This window comes from Xiphias gladius, chromosome 10 (genome assembly GCF_016859285.1).
Source record: "Xiphias gladius isolate SHS-SW01 ecotype Sanya breed wild chromosome 10, ASM1685928v1, whole genome shotgun sequence".
In the NCBI taxonomy this organism is placed as follows: Eukaryota; Metazoa; Chordata; class Actinopteri; order Istiophoriformes; family Xiphiidae; genus Xiphias; species Xiphias gladius.
This window is the reverse complement of record NC_053409.1, coordinates 9,202,035-9,217,044: the sequence shown is the minus strand read 5'-3', so window position 1 is coordinate 9,217,044 and position 15,010 is coordinate 9,202,035. Positions and strand designations below refer to the sequence as shown.

The following is a 15,010-nucleotide window of genomic DNA, read 5'->3' as shown; positions in this document are numbered from 1 at the left end:
TATCATTGCAACTAATAATCATTTTTATTATCCATCAATCTGACTTTTTTTTTTTCTGGAGTAATCTTTTAGTGTATAAAATGTCAAAAAAGTGAAAAACTGTCAATCAGCTGATTGATTAATGCACTAAACATTTCTTCTATAGCAACTTCTCTCAGCTTCCACAGTTGTTTGAGTCTGTTTTCATGTATTCTTGTACATTTTTAAATTGTGGCCAACACATATTTGCTTTTTTCAAAACCATAGACATGACATGTGTCATGCTTTAGGCTACATGTATAATGCATCTGAATAAATCTTTATCACTGTAGTCTTTCATGCCAGATCGTATAGCTTCAATGTAGCAGTGATGGCTGACTGACACTGCTCCTCATTCTCACCCTTCTCAAATGTGCTACTGCCCTCCCATGCCTTTTTTTTTTTTTTTTTTTTTTCCCCCCAGAGTGAGTGTGTGTATGGCTGTATGCAAGTTCACCCGTTCGTCTGTCTCTTCTGTCCATCCTGCTCTGGCTCCCATTGCTGCCACTAACATGTCATCCATGCTCCATGACAGCGTGCAGGCGTTGGCCGGGGATGGTTTGGGACATGGAGTACCCCTGGGCCAAACTGGACTGTAAGATTCTGCCTGCTTCCTCCACACTAGGCATGACGCCCAGCCACAGCCCACCAACAGCTATCCATTCATTCATTCATTTAGGTCACCGTGAACCCCACCATCGTCAAATAACTGGAGGCTGCACTTGATTTAGCCGTTTTGTAAAAGCCAAGCAGGTCTCAAATTCAAGTGCAAATCCTGCATGCTAATTGCTAAGCGCTCTTTAACCTCTGCCATTTCCTGTCACTCATACATATCTTTACCTTTTTGGCTTCTCAGTATCCTCCACAGCCTTGTCCTCCATGATCCTGAATGCAACTTCACTCTCACCCTACAACCTCAGTCTAGCACCATGGCTTCCTGCATGAGCTGGTCTAAATGTCCCATGGACCCAAGACTCCGTCCTCAGTGTTCTGCCCTTACTGTGTTATACCTTGCACTGCTTTGCTCAGTTTTTAGTGTTTTTGTTATTTTGTGTCCATTCTCTGAATGTTTTACAGTGAATAACTGCACATGAGAAAGCCAGTGCTTCTGTATATTGGATAAAACAACTCTCATGACCCCAGCATCTTTTGCTCTCACCCTAACCCTCTCTACTTGTAACATTGCTGGTAAATGTTTCTCGGCCTGTTGTTGCCATGTGACGTACCCTACCATTTGTGCTTTGGATTTAATTGAATAGAAATCTGTGAATTGGACAGATTCATCAGGTACCACCAGACATTATGGCCTTCAAGGTGTCTTCAGGAAACACTTGTTGATTAACTCATCACCCAAATCAGTTAACCTTGTTTGACTTTTAAACCCTCCAGTTAAAACTAACCACAACACCACACACGCTGCCTGATTGTCCCGCCACTCTAGACTTTTCAGCAGCATTGTGTTGTGTTTTCCTGCAATGTGGTTTTGGTGTGTGTCGGTGTGTCCACTGCTCTCTCACGTGATGCTCTACTCTGTTTTTCCCTTTTAGATTAAAAATGTCTTAAAGATCCAAATACTGTGTATGGTGAAGGTAAGCCCCGAGTCAGACCGGAAGCTTGTTTCCGTCCAGCGGCCTACCTACCCTTCGCTCGTTCACTCATCCTGGCTTTTTCCCCTACCCCTCCTTATTTCATTCAGTACTAACCAAGCTTTATTTACTGAGTGCTCTGACAAAGGGAAGGGGACAGAGAAACCAGGCTGTTTATTTGGGGGGTGTCCCACTGTTTAGGCCAGGCTGGTAATTGAGAGAGATGCACAGTGGGGACAATTAGCACCTGACTAAGTAGCAGCATGAACAATACGGCTACACTTCTGGCCCTCGCTTCTGCATGTGGCGCGCTTTTATCTCTTCCCCCAGCAAACACTCCCCCACCCCCCAATCCCTCCACCCCCTCATTTCCTCCTGTTGGAGTGTGCCTGTTTGCCTGGGGCAGAGTCTGAGACTAACACCTGCCGCACTGGAAGACGTCTTTGTCATCCAAAGCCTTGTTTGAACTGCTGCAGAGGGGACCAATGGGATTGCAGGGCCATTTAAACTCTCGTGTTTTTTTCTTTCCTTCTCTGTCTCTCCCTCCTTCTTCTTTCCATCTGAAATTAACCTCACTGTAAGGCAGTTTGGGCTGAGCAAGGAGCGGAAATGCCGGGGTGTAATGACGATAATGACACATTAGCCTCTTCTGGATCTGGGTTATTTTTTCATTTTGTAATTTACTATGAAAATAATTCTTATATAAGGCCATACAAAGAAGAGCATCATTTAAAAACTGATGCAACCACAGTCATTAAGTGCCACAGTGGGAGTGATGACTGTTTAGTGCAGCATGTTTTAATGGTTGCTAAACGAAAAGGGAAGTCTGTTGAGTGGGTGGTGAACTATATCACAATAATGTCTGTGCATATTAGCTTTAATAGGTGGTTGCCTTCCTCTTGTCTATCCTGTGTCTTTACAGCAGACACAGTTGGAGTTCAGTGTGTAAGACAAGTGTTTACTGTAGGAATGAGTAAAACAATACGGGAATGCAGGATTTGTTCTGTCCATAAGGCCAGCCCACATTTTAGCCAAGCCCATCCCTTTTTTATATTCATATGCAGATTAGAGAATGCATGTTCGGACCCCCCTCACCTCCACTCTAGCCCTTCACAAAACACAAACTCAGTGTTTCATCCATAGCCCAGCCCTCCTCTCCCAGTGTGCAGCGGCCCTGGATGCTGCCGGTTGTCCACTGTGCTGCTGAGTGTCTGTTACTCCAGCCATCTGCCATTCCTTTTAGCCGCTGCAACTTGAGATGCCACAGAAAAAAACGGCAGGAAATAAAAGGATAGGAAAGAAAATAGGCAACCAGATGCCATCTCGACAAAGCAGAAAAGTTGTTTAAACTCGAAGCATGGGTCCGGGGGGGGGGGTCCACAGTTTGGGTTTGGTCAGGGGCACACTGAAAAAGTTAGGGTGGCGTTCACAACACTTGATTGTCCTCAACAGCAGTTCAGGCCCACCTCCCAGCTTATTGCTGTTTGCCATCCCATAATCATGGCTGGGAAGTTTTTTGAAAAAGGACAATGTTTGACAGTGGGAAGGCTCTACGTGTTCACAACAAGAGCATAATATGTAATTTTATTTTCATTCAAAGCATTGTGCTGTCACACTCTGAACTGAATACTTTTTTTTTTTTTTTTTTACCCTAGCAACAAAGGTTACGTAGCATTTTTTATATCATATAAGCATCTGGAAACACTGTATTGGGAAGACAGGCAGCTATTCTTTCAAGTAGCATGTGAAAAAGGCATGTGTTTTCTGAAATATTCTATTTGCTTTCTCACATTTTAATTCTAATGAATTTGAGGGTAGAACAAACTCAAATCCTAACCCTTGTTTTTTACAGTTTCCATTGTAAATTTGTGAATGTTGGTGATAATCCTATGAATTTGGTAATCTTGGTTTGGGGAGCAGCCACACGCATGACGAAGCATGCTGGGAAATACACCGATCATGCAAAGCCCAATAAACCCCTGCCATGTCTAACCAGCTCTTTTTCTCTCCATTGTTGTCTTTTTTTGTTTTTTTTGTTTCTGTCTACAAACTCTCCCTCCAACTCTCTGCCAGGCTGCTTCACCGGCAGCACAAGCACCGAAGCTGGAGCTCAGGCCGGAACGACCGACTCTGTCGACCAGGTGTCTCCCACCATGCCCCGTGCCACAAGGAACCGAGTTTCCGGGAAACTCCGCCGATCAGCCAGTGCTATAAGCAAATCCTCCAACTGAGCCCCCCCTCCCTCCCCGAGTGCAGCCTTTAATATCTTCTCTCAAAGAACCTCACACACCCAGCTGTGACTGCAAGACTTTTTGGGTTTTTGTTTTTGTTTTTGTTTTTGTTTTTTTGCATTTATTGTTTTCCTTTGTTTTATTTTGTGTCATAGACATATGTAACTGGAGCATATTGCAATTTTTAATTTAAGTGGCAATCATTGATTTCTCTGATGCATTTCCATTTGTTTTGGTGTATAACTACGTTAATTGAGATGGACATGAGACTAAGCTATTTATGTTCATCCTGGTGGTTTCAGCTTAGGAATCAGCAACATAGGAAGACTTGACTTGACTGAGAAGTCTTAAAACAACCTGTGACAAAAAAATGTCACTTTTATTCTCATTTTCTAGTGTGGCCATAATGCACTGGAGAAAACAAAGTTCTTACTATAGTAAGGGAATGGGAGACTGCTTAACCCTGTTTTTGTATCTCATCTATCTCAACACTTAATGTAACAAAGCACTGAATGACACAGCTGCATATGGCATCATGCTAAAACTGCACAAGAGATTGGTATCCATTTATAAATGTGTCTACCTTTTTACGTCTTTTTGCACCTGCCACAACGTTTCTGTGTCAAAGATACCCCTTTAGTTAGTGACAGGGTGATGTTTTTCTAGCACCAGTTTGGATCACGTTTGTCGACCATCCTCCTACAGTTGAAAAGGAGAGAAGAGCGATGCATGGGGATACCTCCCCAGAATGATTTGTACTCACTCCACCGCTACACAGACTTCCTGGGCACGGAGTCCCTGTAGTACATGCAGTCAGAGGCTTTTTAATCATTTTGAACCCAGAGTGGACAATCAGTGACGTCCTTCTAGCTAAAGCTAAATTTAAATTGGTTTGGGTTTTTTTTTATTATTATTATTTCTCTAATTTTCCTTTTTAAATGAATTCCAATGGATTGTGTCAAAAATTGATTTATGCAACTCCACTGGAATGAGAAAAGACTGCGTTTGTAATTGTTTTCTGATGTCGTTAACATAGGCTCATGTCCGGTAATTGAATAAGTTCCTCCTGTCTCTTTCCTCTGCTATTAGTTTCCCTGTCCAGTGAGGCTAAGACATCGACATTCCAACGTTCCCAAACAACGTTTTTGCACTCACTGTCATTGATTAACTAGAATGTTTCTCTTTGTTCTTGGATGTACATTGCTTTAAATTTTATTTGCTGATGTCCCTTTGCTAGATGTACATAGTGAGGACAATTTGATGAATTATTTTTGCTGCCGTGTTGTTTTATGTAGTCATGTTCTGTTTAGAGGAAAAATACCACCAGAGCCTCAGGTGAATCTTAACTCCATGCACTGATGTGCGTGTGCGTGTGTGTGTGTGCGTGCGTGCGTGCGTGCGTGTGTGTGCGCGCGCGCGCGTGTGTGTGTCTATGAGTGCGTGTCTATGAGTGCGTGCATGTATGTGTATGTGTGTGTGTGTGTGTGTGTGTGTGTGTGTGTGTGTGTGTGTGTGTGTGTGTGTGTGTGTGTGTGTGTGTGTGTGTGTGTGTGTGTGTGTGTGTGTGTGTGTGTGTGTGTGTGTGTGTGTGTGTGTGTGTGTGTGTGTGTGTGTGTGTGTGTGTGTGTGTGTGTGTGTGTGTGTGTGTGTGTGTGTGTGTGTGTGTGTGTGTGTGTGTGTGTGTGTGTGTGTGTGTGTGTGTGTGTGTGTGTGTGTGTGTGTGTGTGTGTGTGTGTGTGTGTGTGTGTGTGTGTGTGTGTGTGTGTGTGTGTGTGTGTGTGTGTGTGTGTGTGTGTGTGTGTGTGTGTGTGTGTGTGTGTGTGTGTGTGTGTGTGTGTGTGTGTGTGTGTGTGTGTGTGTGTGTGTGTGTGTGTGTGTGTGTGTGTGTGTGTGTGTGTGTGTGTGTGTGTGTGTGTGTGTGTGTGTGTGTGTGTGTGTGTGTGTGTGTGTGTGTGTGTGTGTGTGTGTGTGTGTGTGTGTGTGTGTGTGTGTGTGTGTGTGTGTGTGTGTGTGTGTGTGTGTGTGTGTGTGTGTGTGTGTGTGTGTGTGTGTGTGTGTGTGTGTGTGTGTGTGTGTGTGTGTGTGTGTGTGTGTGTGTGTGTGTGTGTGTGTGTGTGTGTGTGTGTGTGTGTGTGTGTGTGTGTGTGTGTGTGTGTGTGTGTGTGTGTGTGTGTGTGTGTGTGTGTGTGTGTGTGTGTGTGTGTGTGTGTGTGTGTGTGTGTGTGTGTGTGTGTGTGTGTGTGTGTGTGTGTGTGTGTGTGTGTGTGTGTGTGTGTGTGTGTGTGTGTGTGTGTGTGTGTGTGTGTGTGTGTGTGTGTGTGTGTGTGTGTGTGTGTGTGTGTGTGTGTGTGTGTGTGTGTGTGTGTGTGTGTGTGTGTGTGTGTGTGTGTGTGTGTGTGTGTGTGTGTGTGTGTGTGTGTGTGTGTGTGTGTGTGTGTGTGTGTGTGTGTGTGTGTGTGTGTGTGTGTGTGTGTGTGTGTGTGTGTGTGTGTGTGTGTGTGTGTGTGTGTGTGTGTGTGTGTGTGTGTGTGTGTGTGTGTGTGTGTGTGTGTGTGTGTGTGTGTGTGTGTGTGTGTGTGTGTGTGTGTGTGTGTGTGTGTGTGTGTGTGTGTGTGTGTGTGTGTGTGTGTGTGTGTGTGTGTGTGTGTGTGTGTGTGTGTGTGTGTGTGTGTGTGTGTGTGTGTGTGTGTGTGTGTGTGTGTGTGTGTGTGTGTGTGTGTGTGTGTGTGTGTGTGTGTGTGTGTGTGTGTGTGTGTGTGTGTGTGTGTGTGTGTGTGTGTGTGTGTGTGTGTGTGTGTGTGCGTGCGTCAGCCAGGCCGGTTCTCTCAGTCCTCCAACCTGCCCTGCTCGTGTTGTCTTGGTAGCCAGGTGTTCCCCACACACACACATACACAAATTATACGCTCACACCCTCTGAGGGCTCCACCCAAGCTGCAACACTATCCCCATCTGTTGCACTACTATGCCTTACTTTCCCCATGCTCACCTGTCATTTTCCTCCTTCTCTCACATCTCGCCTCCTTTTGTTTGTTAATTCCCTGAGTAGAAAACAGGGAATCCAAACAGCAGGAGTGTGGGTATGGCGAGAGTTAAATCCATTTATGTGCGTTTGTTGTTGTTATTGATGTTTTGGGTTTTTTTGAAGAATATAGGCTTGGATCACATCTATGGTTTTTATTTTCCCCAAAGCCACTTGAAGGAACCACCCAGGATGCTGATCTAAAGATTGTAGGTTATAGATGATGTCTGTTGAAGGGGTCTGCGCCCCCCTTTTGGTGGCTTAGTCGCTGGAGATGTTAGTTTGGACCAAGATAAGGATTGTGTGTCTTATATACGTGAAGAAAATGAGCTAGTGTTAGTCCTAGAATGTCGTTTCTTTTCTTCTCGTTTTAGAAATCCTTGTACATTGTGTCAAATTTGAGGGCTTCAGTGTCCTCTGAATATAAATATATTAATGCTTGTAATATAATCTTTGTATAAGAGAAAGAGGAGAAAAAAAAGCTTGAAGATTTCACCATTATTTGTCAACATATCAAACTGTTTTTAACAACCGAAGTCCTGCTATCTTTATTAGAAATGTGAAAATTTAAACATTTCATTAAATCAATTTGAAATTCTACTGATCTTTTGTTGTTTTCTCTCTCTCAACAACACATCAGCCAAGTTTGTAACCTCAGATTTTGTGGAGTAGTGGGTGTGGATTTTATCTGTGTGTGTCTGTGCTGTTACCATGGGCTTTCTGACCATGGCCTGGCCATGCTAGCAGCAGCAGCAGCAGCAGCAGCAGGGGTAACCTGACCCTCCTCCCATCTGTCTCCCCTGCTGCTCAGCCCTGCTTTGGGGGAGCATAATGGAACCTCACCAGGAGGTACTGGTGCAATGGTTGCAGCACCTACGGGTGCCCTGCTTCGCCCGGGCCACATGAAGACACGTGAAAAGCACTTGAGCATAATTGGAGCCCTAAAACTGTGTGTGAAAAAGGGTGAGAAAGAAGCCTAATGTTACCTCATTTTCATCCAGCGCAGGGCTCTTTGCCTCAATCATTGACTCTGAGATAGTTTACAACAGAACAAGTAGGGGCTGGGTGCCCTAATGCTTATTACAAGATTGGATTATTTCATGTGTCACACTGATGGCTGTAGCCTATTTTCATACATCAAATAACACTGTCTTGATGTATTACCACTGATGCCTTAAGGGGAAGTGACACTTTTATTTTAAAAAAAAAGTAGCAAGAAAAGAGATCCAGGAGTACAAGTCAGTGTAAAGCTGATTTTTTTTTTTTTTTTTTTTTTAATATACCAGATCACTCAAGACTTTAAGTGAAGTTTTACCATCAGTGATTTTGCTCTACAGGTTAAGTCCAGGCAGACAGTATGTGTCTATACACAGTTGGAAGGTGCCTGGAGGTCAGATTTGAAGCCAACTGAGCCCCGATGTGTCCTAAATCAGCAGAGACCTAACAGAAATCGAGCTGCATGAGTCTTCCAAAGCAGACAGATGTTTTACTGCTCCAGAGGTGAGCTCTGATCCGCCACCTCTTTGTCCTCCTGTCATGCCCTGACATGGTATTACGGAGTGAATTTATGATTAGACCCTAAGTGCTTCTCTGTGGCAGGGAAACGGCGTCTACTGAGCCACTGCAGCTATGATTTACTGCAATAAGTCTGATAAACAGGGAATCGAAGGCAAAAGGATTGGCCAGGGGGGCTTCTAAGGTTCCTTTTTCCCGTTCAGGTACACTAAATAGATGCGCACCACTTTGGAGTGTGGCCCGATGTGAGTCAGATGGCGCAGGGGCAGAAATGAGAAGTTACAGGCTTTTGAATACTGACACTGTTAAAACTTCTATCGTGTGAAATTAAGCCGTTTCCTATCTTGCTTGGTAACCTCGGGAGGCCCGCGTGCCCCACTTTGGGAACCAGCTTTAAGACACCCGATTGGCCATAACAGCTGAGTGAAAACTTGCACTTGATCTCGTTTGAGACTCAGAAAGTCTCGATGTGGTGCAGACAGAAAATGTGTCGACATGTTTTTTTTTTTTAATAAGGCCATAAATCCACACACAAGTTTAAAAAAATAAGTGTAAAGATTTTTTTTAAATATAATGGTAGTTTTTAAAGATTTTTTTGAGGGTTTGATTTACGCACAGGATAATAGTTTCAATTTGTGTCCTGGAAATTGGAGGCCCCTATACAACATACCGAAGTCATAAGTATATCTATTATGAGATTAAATCATTCCTACTCTTATTCTTCACCATGTCATTTGTTGATGATGAGCTTGTAACACCGGAAAAAAAATTTGCTATCAGCCAAAGAATTCCCCACAGAGAGAGAGAAAATACGGAAACACATCAGGGACAATCAAAACTGGGATTAACAAGCCTAGTTGCTGTTAAATTAAATTAAAACGCTCGCTAAATTCATTACGCTCGGCAAGACCAAAAATTTCCCTCCAGAAATACGGTGATTTTTCGTCGTGAAATAAAGTCCATTAAGGTCGCGTGCTGCTTCCCAGGCTACCTGAAAAATCGAAAGCACCTTGAGACGATCTGTCGTTTTGAAAATATTTTTATTTCGATAGACAACAACGATATACACATACAATCAAAGCGCTATAAAAGCCAACATTTAAGAAAAATAACTTGTCCTTAAAAAAGATTGCATCTAAGGTAAGAGCTTTACGTTTTTGTTTTTTTTTTTCCTTCCTTTTTACAAGAGCTGTGGAGATTGAAGATTAAAACCCGACCCACGACAATTATCACAACTCGTAAACCCGACAAAAGAAACAAGCAAACAAACAAAAACAAAAACCAAACGGAACATTTTGGCTATACGACATGTAAACTGCCAGAGCGATTCACGGGGGGAAAAAAATCACAACAAACACAACAATAAGTTACATAAAATAATTAGAATAAATAAATAAATAAACATATGATGAAAAATATTGCAACAATCTTCAATAATAATTATAAAATATGTGCCAGCATTCAAAATTAAAACAATCTATGTTGACTTTTTTTTTTTTTTAAGGCAGTTATACAGCGGGATTTTGGATGTGTATGCAGGCTATTTCGGACTAGGCTTATTTGTATACTAAAGGCATTTGTGGTTCTACTAAACAGGGAATGCTTCAGTCACTCTTCTCCACCCCCCCCCACCCACCCACCACCACCACCACCAAGACGAAGCTGATGAGTTCTGTCGTTCACAAACTGGCGTAAAGCTTCAGCGACAGAGCAGTCACGTCCGGAGGATCCGAAGGGCTTTGATTGGGGGGGGGGGGGTTCTGAGAATTTTAAGACATTTCTTAGGTCTAGAAGCTATCATTGAGCACGTGTGCTGTCCTAGAAAAATACCCTTTAACAGTCAAACTAACGCTTTGTATTATTATTTTCTTGATAAACTAATTTGAGAAAGAAAATCTCAAAATAGGCCTATATGTAGTTCAAATATAGAGAGAAGCATTCAACAATCACTGATTGGCATGGAAAAAGACACCTCATTGGACACCACTTAAACATCAAACCGCCCTGCCCTCCATTGGCCTAAAGTTATGGCAGTGAGCACATCACAAACTCTTTATTTTTTAACTCCAACGCCACTTTTTGTTTCTCTTTTTCTTTTTCTTTTTTTTAACCCCCCCACCCACACACACACACACACACACACACACACACACATCCCATCAAAGGCACGAGTTTTGTGTTGTCTTCAGCAGGCGGGGCGCACCGGCATTTGGAGCAGGATCACCTGCCTGTTCTCCGAGGGGTGGCACTTGTTTATGTGCCTGGTGAGCCCCGGCGAGCTGTACAGAGTGGCGGGGCAGTATTTGCACGGGTAAATCTGGGAGGAGTGCATGAGGCGCAGGTGTCGCTCCTGGCCGGCCCTGCTGGTGAAACTCTCCCCGCACACCGGGCACAGCAGGCAGTCCACCGGGCTCAGATTGAGGGGGCTTTGGTTTGAGGCTTCTTCTGAGGAGGAGGATGATGATGCAGTGGAGGAGGAGGAGGAGGAGGAGGAAGAGGAGGATGACACCGGTGCCTGCTCTGCAGCGCGGTCGCTGGTTTGAAACCCGTGCTCCTCCAGCACTTTCTTTTGCAAGGCCTGGTGTCCCATGATGTGTTTTCTTAGGTATGCCTGTCGCTTAAACCTCTTCCCGCAGAACTGGCAGTCATACGAGCCATCTTCAGAACCCGACTCGGACAGACCTGGACTCGGGGTATCTCTGTCACTCACGTCTTTGGCTTCGTCGGAGACTGGCTTGACACTTAGCGGTGGCATTTTGGCCATTTCAGGTTTGATGCCCGGTGCGGGGGGCATGGCCGGTGCGCCGGTGGCCCGGGGTTTGTGCCAGCGGCGGTGAGAGGCGAGGTTGGCCGGGCAGCTGAACATCTTATCGCACTCGGGACACCGGTACTCGACCCTGACAATGCGGGAGCACTTGTGCTGAGCCAGAGAGAAGGGATCCGCGTACGCCTCCTTGCACAGCTGACACACAAACTCCCCCAAAGGCTTGTTTCCTCCGGAGGACTGCGCCCTCGGCTTCATCTCCACCGGCCCCTCTTTGATTTTGAGACCAAGCACGGGAGAAGTCGTCACCTCGTCTTCAAAGTTGAGTTTTCTAATGGCTTTGGGTTTCTTGGAGGCGGGTTTAGATTTGCGCTCTGTACCGTCAGCTGCGGGTCTTTTGGCGGCGACCCGGTTGCTCGGTGGCGGGAGGCTGCTGGTGGTGCCGCTGCGGCTGCTGTTGCTGGTACCGATTTTCAGGTCGACCGGGGCGTACAGGAGGTGGTCCAGGCCGGAGAGGGAGGCGGGTGTCGGGAATGACTCGGCAGAAATAGGCGAGCCCAGATTGAAACTTCGCTCAAAATATCCCCTGTCGTGCTCCTTGCTGATGGGCCGGGTGGGGCTGTAGAGGGCTTGGCAAACCGCCTCTGGGTTGCCGAACTGTGCCGGCTTCTCCAGTCTCGGCACCGGCGCGTCAGCCGCGGTGAAATCCGGCGATGCTGCGGCGCGGTCCGGACTGGACGCCACGGACATCGGCGGGGAGGGGTCCGCCTGACTCGGCAAGGCAGCTGGGGTGGGTGGCTCCTGGAGGTCATCTTCGTCCGAGCGAGTCCTGTAGGAAACATGTGCAGATTTCTTGTTTCTTTTTACCAGGAATCCTTTGGGCATCTTGGCGAGTCAAAGCGGAAAGGCACTTCGGGGAGGTGGGTGAAGTCTCGAGTATCCAGGTTTGTTAGAAATGTGGCAACACTAGAGGCTTATGGGACTTTATCTCCCTAGTATATTGATCCTTCTGTTGCTGAAATGTTTTCGTCTCTAAGGCATAGCTCCACTCTTTTTATGCCGGAATGATGCTATTGTTCTCGCCCCCCCCGTCGCAGCATCCCCGACCAATCGGATGAAACCAGGACCCCAGCGGATTTGATTGTGGGAGGGCTCAGAGCCCGGGTCTGGTGAATTTCGTTGGAGGATGTGCAGATAGCTTAGCAGATGTACTGGCGGTTTTTTACATTAATGTGGTTTGCGCTCGGCCCCTCCCCGACAGAGGCACACGCCGGGACCCTCCTCTTTTTACGGTCTGATGGGCCCCTATACAAATGCACACGTGCCACGGCTTTGTGGCTCTCCTCTGGGGGCCACAGAGCTGCCAAAAGGAAATGCCCGTCACTGCCACAATCATCACAGTTTAGAATTAAGACGGGGACGAGACAGGCTTGGTTAAATTCTAACCAAAAGCTCAGTTTGGGCCATTTTCTTGCTGTGATGTTGTTCAAAGCGGCAATTCACCTAATAGACGTAACTGTGTATATGAAGAAAAAAAAAACCCCTGTTGTGCACGTTCTCTCCAGATTGTTATCTCCACACGGTCCACAGCTGTTTATTTCCTTCTAGCCAGGCTCCAGCCTCTTTTACGCACGATCTTTACGCACATTACGCAGGCCTACCGGCAAAATATATTGCCCGGTTTTTATAGACTTTTGTTTTATTATGTCTTAAATAAACACCATAGACGGAGGGTTTCTTTATTTTAGGGCACGTGTCTGCCTCGGTAGTTTAACTCGACATATAAATCAGACATCTCGCTGCATACATAAGTAATAAGAAGGCCCTCTGGTCTTTGTGCACAATAGCCACGTCTGCCCGTGCCTGGATATCCCTGTCTTTTTTTTTTTTTTTCCCCCCGTTTGAAAGGCAAATTGACCTCTTAACTGTGAAACGGGACTCACGGCCAATCTGGCCCACAGCTAGACGCGTGCTGGGCGGAATCAGTACGCCAGACAAAGAAGGCCGCAGCCGAGGCTTGTGTTGCAAAATGCCGCACAGATACCCAGAGCTAAGATGTACAGCTGGTGTTGGGGCTGTTTTCGGGACATTAATTGTTGACTATGGGCCCCTTTCTACTTAAAAACATCCCGTTTGCTTCAAGATTTAGCTCTGAAGTGCGTCGGATCCAATAGTTAAACAAGTAAAGGTGTCTCCTGATTTGTTATATCGGAATCATTTCTTAAAACTCTAAACTCGGTTTCAGTAAAACTCTAATTCTGCAGCTTCCTGTCTGGCTCACAAAGACAACTTTTTTTCCCCGTCATCTTTACCAGCTCCCCTATGGTTTCTGTGCATACTTCACGTTTTCTATTTTTCTGCCTTTTTTTTTTTTTTGTCCCTATAAAGGCTAGATGTAGGCTGCAGTGCGCCACTTGGCAGAGAGCGCATTCTTTTTCCTTTCAGTCGGCAGACCAGGGAGGAATTAATCTCCATCGCCGTACATTGTTCCCCTCATTTGCATAAAGCTGCAGTATGACCAAGTCAAATAATTACACAATCGGAGCCGAGCCGCAGGCCTGCGCCTTCCTTTCATTGGGGCCTCCGTGTCCCGGTGCCTTCTCACCTGCCTGGGAGCACTCCGTGATTTGGGTCAGAAAGTTTTAAATGACACATTTGCGAAAAACTTCCAAAATAAACAAAAGTTTCGGGTTCTTGTTAGGGGAGTGAAAACCGCACATATAAAGCCCTTTAACGTCTTAATTCAGTGACTATTGATGTTTGAACATTTCTCTGTGAAGTATTCGTCGAAAATCAAATTTCCCTTTGAATCACAGCTGCGCGTGTTCTCCCTCTTTTGTTTTCCCGGGCTTCGCCGACTCACCTACGTTGCATTATATTAAAATCGGCTATAGATGCTTTCAACACCACTTTTCTCGTTCCGGTTACATCGTGTTTCCCTCCCGGGCTCCGTTACTACTCGCTCTTTCAGCCTGCGCATCTATTAGTCGTGGTTTGTTGGGAGTTCAAGCTTTGATGGCATTTTAACGACCCCCCCCCCCGTGATCGTTTCAGAGGGGCGCGTGGGCCGGTGTGCTGGCCTTGGCCACACCGACGCATGCGCGTGTTTGCTCAGTGGCGCGTGCTGCCCTGCGCGGACGGGAAGCATAGGCGCCTCATTAGCATACAGCTGCAGCCGCTTTAACGCAGGCTGGACTACAAACCCCCAAAACCCAATCACATGCTATAGGATTTTAAACGTTGCTCTCATGTATTTTCCTCTTGCCCGTAGGCTGTGCTGTCCGTGTACTTATTTAGATTAAAGATCAAAGTTGAAAATGTTAGAATAAGTCATGTTTTAACTTCTCTTAAGTGATTTAAAATTATGTTCCTTTACAGTGGGTCCGGATTTGTCCACATTTCTGTAAATAACCAGTTTAAAATTACGCCTAAGCTGCTGTAGGCCTGATTGTTCATGACTAAACTGTATAACCAGGAGTCCTGAGTGGAAGATTTCTGGCCTCGGAGCCCAGTTCCTACTTCTTTGCACCACCTACAGGATGAAGGATTATTGCTGAGGCCCCAACAGAGAAAGGTTACCTGCAGTTTTGCGCTCAGATCTCTTTGCAGGCATCTCACCGTGCTCTTTCCGTCAAACATTAACCACCATTACAGGGAGCCGTTGGGCAGTTTGGTTACTTCACAAAGGTTAGGTCACCCTTATCCTCACCATACATGTACGGTAACTTCTCTAGCCTCGGCTGCTTCTCGGATGAACGTCTGGCTCCGTGCGCTGTGACAACCTGGGCCAATCTGAAGGTGCAATAGGACATGATTGTAATTGGTGCTCACTGCGCGGCCACCTTCAATGCATTGTCAATCAGTTATTGCAATTGAT

General features: G+C 45.6%; 2 protein-coding genes across 6 annotated transcripts in view; one reads left to right on the top strand and one right to left on the bottom strand.

Moving 5' to 3' along the window:
- The window catches only part of ralgapa2 (Ral GTPase activating protein catalytic subunit alpha 2), a 93,944-nt gene extending 88,664 nt beyond the window's left edge, over positions 1 to 5,280 (top strand). For 2 of the 5 annotated variants that reach the window (XM_040136521.1, XM_040136516.1), the window contains one exon: positions 3,678 to 5,280. In XM_040136521.1, the coding sequence (XP_039992455.1) occupies positions 3,678 to 3,835 (158 nt within the window). In that variant the 3' untranslated portion in view covers positions 3,836 to 5,280. Of the gene's footprint in view, positions 1 to 1,565; positions 1,608 to 3,677 lie in introns of all 5 variants that reach the window. The other 3 variants (XM_040136517.1, XM_040136519.1, XM_040136518.1) reach the window with 2 other exon arrangements.
- A 5,274-nt stretch (positions 5,281 to 10,554) lies between these two features.
- Positions 10,555 to 12,018, bottom strand: insm1b (insulinoma-associated 1b). The gene has a single exon (XM_040137874.1). The coding sequence runs from the start codon at positions 12,016 to 12,018 to the stop codon at positions 10,555 to 10,557; it is 1,464 nt and encodes a 487-aa protein (XP_039993808.1).
- Between the last annotated feature and the right edge of the window lie 2,992 nt (positions 12,019 to 15,010).

What these genes read in the sequence shown, in the direction of transcription:
- insm1b (XM_040137874.1), bottom strand. Translation starts at nt 12,018, where the DNA reads ATGCCCAAAGGATTCCTGGTAAAAAGAAACAAGAAATCTGCACATGTT.